Source organism: Sinocyclocheilus anshuiensis, unplaced genomic scaffold, assembly GCF_001515605.1.
Source record: "Sinocyclocheilus anshuiensis isolate Anshui unplaced genomic scaffold, SAMN03320099.WGS_v1.1 scaffold453, whole genome shotgun sequence".
In the NCBI taxonomy this organism is placed as follows: Eukaryota; Metazoa; Chordata; class Actinopteri; order Cypriniformes; family Cyprinidae; genus Sinocyclocheilus; species Sinocyclocheilus anshuiensis.
In genome coordinates, this window is record NW_015537979.1 from 1,823,805 (window position 1) to 1,828,596 (window position 4,792).

Below are 4,792 nucleotides of genomic sequence, written 5' to 3' on the forward strand. Positions count from 1 at the left end.
ACAAAATCTGCCTTTAGCAGTGCTCTAATCTTACTCACATCTTTCTGTTCTTCACAACAATATGATGCAGCAATGCAATTTTTATTTATTTATTTTTTATTTTTTTTGGAGTATAATTCTTAACATATTTCCATTGCATGACACATACTGAAGCAGGTGTTCTGCCTTCAGCCATTTTGCACAATATAATATAGAATAAATATATTTTTCATTGAATATTTAAATAATCGCATGAACTCACTTACTTTTATTTATTAATTAGATTTATTCATGCATTTAGACATATTATTGCTGCACATTTAAGCTTTCTTTTATGTTCCCGTCCAGTTGCACTATTTGCGTCTGCCCAAAGACATCAGCGAGGATCACGTGATTCTGACGGACTGCACTGTGTCCACTGGAGCGGCAGCCATGATGGCTATCAGAGTTTTACTTGTAAGTCTGCATTTGAACCTTTTCTCACGCACACAACTGCAACACATCTTGCCATCTAATGGAACTGATAGTGTACAGTGGCACAGGCACAAACGCCTACTCAGGCACCACATGTAGAGTGGCCCAGTTTGGTTGTCTGTCAGTGTAGGCGTAGCAGAGAAACCTCACTAGCTGACAGCAGCCATAGAGCATGACATAACTTTACACATTCTCACATATTAATTCTGCAGTTGTTCTGAGGCTGAGCTGTATTTATCAGTTTCTAAGGCCGTTTTTGGCACCGGTGGAAGTTTAACAAAATAAACTTGCTGAGAACACACTACTCACGCTCTCACTAGTTTATTTTAAATAGAATTTGTCTACTAACGATGAAAATGCATGATCTAAAAAATACTCCACATCTGAAATTAAGTATTATGTTTAATTATGTGGTGGAAATTACATTTTTGGAAATAAATGGCACACTGTTGCCTCCTTGATAAACAAGTACACTAACTTTTTTGTTTATTGGCTTTCTGCTTCAGATTGGAAAGTGGAGAAGCAATAGGAAGTACAGATAGAGAGTGGAGGAACAGGACTGTGTTTTCTTCATGAGGTGTGTGTGTGTGTGTGTGTGTGTGTGTGTGTGTGTGTGTGTGTGTGTAGTATCATGACGCTCAGGAGGATAAGATCCTGCTGGTGTCGCTGCTGATGGCTGAGATGGGTGTCCATTCTGTGGCCTACGCCTTCCCTCAGGTCAAAATCATCACCACCGCCGTCGACAAGAAGGTCAATGACCTGTTCCACATCATCCCCGGCATAGGTGAGACTCTGAACCCCAGCTTTACTTTATCTGCTTGACTGTGGCCTTTTGTTGTAATAGTTATACACAAAGGGGCCATTCTCACAAAACCAGCCAAGAGCATGTCTGGGTCAAAAAACAATTATACTTTGCTTAATGGAAAGTGATGGTTTTTAGCAATGTGACATTTGTTTCATGGTTATAAATTCATGTATTATTATATATTAACCCTTTGACCTGGATGATCCCGCCAGTGTGATTAGAACATTCAGTGTGTCACATGATCAACTGCTAAATTCAAATCTGCTTTCCCGCTTTGAGTGGCGCTGAACTAGACAGAGACTCGCTCACCGCCTGTCATATATCACAACTGTTCAGTATTTTCAACCACATGATGTTTATTTTAGGTTTCAGGCATTTAGTTACGCAAGTACTAAATATACTCTGTCTATGGAAGCAGTAGCTTTAAGTTTACTCTTCAGGGGAGGTGGATCAGTTTACATGTTTTGAATCCAGCAGACTCTGATTCTCAGCATTGCAGTGTAGCAATGACAGTGCAGAACATTGCAAATGTGTTTAAAAGGCAAAATATATTTATTTACACTTATTTGAGAATAGGATTAACAGATATTTTACAATCTTGTTAACCAGAGTGTAAAAATAGGTTTTAGAATTTTTATCATATGTAAATGTAAAACATTTAAAATGTTGTATCTTTCTTTCTTTTTAGTTTTTTTTTTATTGTTATTGTATTTCTGTAACTCCTGTATTTTGTAACTCTGTTTTTAGCACTGAAAACAGCCTCTGATGCTGACATGGCATTAAAATCTGTATTACTATTACCAGTTTGTAAATGTTTTAAATAAAAAGGAAAAAATGAAATAAAATCGATACATCAGTCATACAGCGCGGATTGTGGATGCAGTGTGGCAAACTTGAAAAACTCCGATAGAATATTTAATATAACATTTGAAATATTGTAAACTAATTATATTACACACACACACACCCTGTTTAAAAGTTTGGGGTGAGTAAGATCAGTTGAGGATATGAAAATGCTATTTTTTGTACTGCTTTTAATTTAAATTTGAATACAAAAAAATAAGGGACAATCTGGTTAGAATAACGAAAATTACAACTCTAAAACATCGATGCATTACAGTAATACAAATTTTGCGGAAAAAAGTGCTTAATTGTCATGAAAATTACGTTATAAGCAAAAAAAAAGTTAGTAATACCTAAACATTTAATCATTTAAAATTAAAATTTTTTTTTTTTTTTTTTCAGGAAATTTTGGGGATCGTTATTTTGGCACGGATGCACCTCCAGACTGGAGTGATGATGACATGGATGAGCCCAGCTGCTGACCGGAGTGTCAGATCATTTCATCCGCACAGATTGGTGAAGCCGCTCTGATAATCACGGCTGATATTTGTACATTATAAAATATTTTTATACTTTTTGGCACTCCCAAGTTGAAGTATTTTATGTGAAGTTTTTATTTATGAAGGTTTATTTAGATGTTTTTTTTTTTATGTGAGTTATTTAATAATATTTACTGTCGTTTAATGTTTGATTCTGAAGCACATGCAGTTGATTTATTGCCTTTTGTGTTTGCTGCCACTTCTGGAATCTGCTGTTTTAGTATTTTTGGCATGTTAACACAGTATGTCTGCTTGTCACGGCATACAACATGTCACTTTTATTATTTTACTCCCGTTTCATGCAGCAGTCAAACTTTCAGAGAGTAAAGTAAGACTCAAAGCGCTGACTTGCTACACTTAGACAGTGAATTTCTTTGAAGGACCACTTCATCGGAAAAAATGTGTGGGCGTTGCTTTGTTTTAATCTTTGCTTTCTCGCTTTACCTGCAGATGGCTGCTGACCAAACCACAGGCTGTTAACAATTACACTTTCACAACGGAGCACTGCATTCTGTACAAGAACTTACACATTGTAACGTTTTTCTAAAATTTTGTGCAAAAATGTTGACAGTTTGTTTAGATGCAAGATGCTGAGCTCAATTTAAGGGATATGAGATGATCAAACTATCGAACAGAAGCATGAAGGAGCAGCTCCTGTTAAACGTAGAAATTATCTTTATTGTAGTTCGTGTCAAATCAACGGCCACTGATTTTTAAGACATTTAAAGTTTTCTTTTTGATCTTTGTGGAAAAAGCTTGCGTTCTGCCATGAGAATGACCTACATGTTTTGTTTTGTTTTTTGACTCACAAAAGTGCAGCGTCTTGCATCTGTCCAGTGAGTCTATAGCTGCCTTTACCATATATAGCTGACATCTGCTTGATGTTTGCTGTCACGTCGAGAACATACAGGACGTATAAGAACAAAACTAGCCCACAGGAAGTGTTGGTGTTTGGCCTGAAATTCAACCAAATGAGCATAGTGCTTGCTCTTATTATGGGTGATGCATTGATATCTCTTTGTTTTATCGTTTTACCCCACTGAGCACTTTCACTTTGAGAAAGTACCTAGCCTGAAGAAATTAGTTAATTATAGAAATATAATGCAATTGTATGTGTGTGTGTGTGTGTGTGTGTGTGTGTGTGTGTGTGTGTGTGTGTGTGTCGTTTATTTGATTTACACTGACTTTTTAATTTATATTTGTAGTTAACCAAAATAAAATTCCTTGGTTGTAAAATACAAAAAATTGTTTGGCAGAAAAAACAAACAATATTGTGTTAATGTGAGAGCACGGAGATCTGCATTGACAAAGTCAAGACCTAGTGAATGTATCTGCTGTGACTTTTGTCACCCAACAGGAATAAAAGTCTATGATTTGTGCGGAGCTATTTATTTTATTGCATTGTCATTGCACACATTCTTGAATACTTCATTCTGATTGGTCAGTCTGATATTTTTGTGTAATGACTGCTACACTGTTTAATTGACCGTTGTCCCCGGCAACCGATGTTCTAGATAACAGTCTCTCATATCCACAGTCTGTTTCACCTTGCATAATAAATTCATTTAAACTCAAGTCAGTGTTTCATGGTCATTTATTGATTTATCTGATTTAATTGAACTGAAATAGCAGTGTAATAATTGTGATGAGCTTCGTGTAATGATCCCTGTTAGTGCTATGTATGTGTGTAAATATACATACAGTAATGTTTTAAAGTTTGGGGTCAGTAAGTTTTTTTTTTTTAAGAAATTGGTACTTTTGTTCAGCAAGGATGCATTAAACTGATCAAAAGTGACATTAAAATCAATCAAATAATCCTGAAAAAAAATGTATAACTATAAAATGTAAAACTGTTTTCAGCGTTGATGAAAATAAATGTTTCTTGAGCACAAAAAATATTAGACACTAGGTATTAGATACAAATAGAATGATTTCTGAAGGATCATGTGACACTGAAGACTGGAGAAATGCTGCTGAAAATTCAGCTTTATCATCACAGAAATAAAATGCATTTTAAAATATATTCAAACAGAAAACGGTGAATTTAAATTGTAATAATATTTCACAATATTACTGATTTTACTGTATTTTTGATCAAATAAATGCAGCCTTGATAAACAAAATACGTTTTTTCAAAATCTCACCAACCCCA

General features: G+C 35.1%; 1 protein-coding gene across 3 annotated transcripts in view; it reads left to right on the top strand.

Moving 5' to 3' along the window:
• Positions 1-3,543, top strand: part of LOC107673346 (uridine-cytidine kinase-like 1) — a 27,253-nt gene extending 23,710 nt beyond the window's left edge. For all 3 annotated transcript variants that reach the window (XM_016466899.1, XM_016466912.1, XM_016466905.1), the window contains 3 exons: positions 328-435; positions 1,081-1,237; positions 2,504-3,543. In XM_016466899.1, coding sequence (XP_016322385.1) covers positions 328-435; positions 1,081-1,237; positions 2,504-2,583 — 345 coding nt within the window. In that variant the 3' untranslated portion in view covers positions 2,584-3,543. The remainder of the gene's footprint in view (positions 1-327; positions 436-1,080; positions 1,238-2,503) is intronic.
• Positions 3,544-4,792: the final 1,249 nt, after the last annotated feature.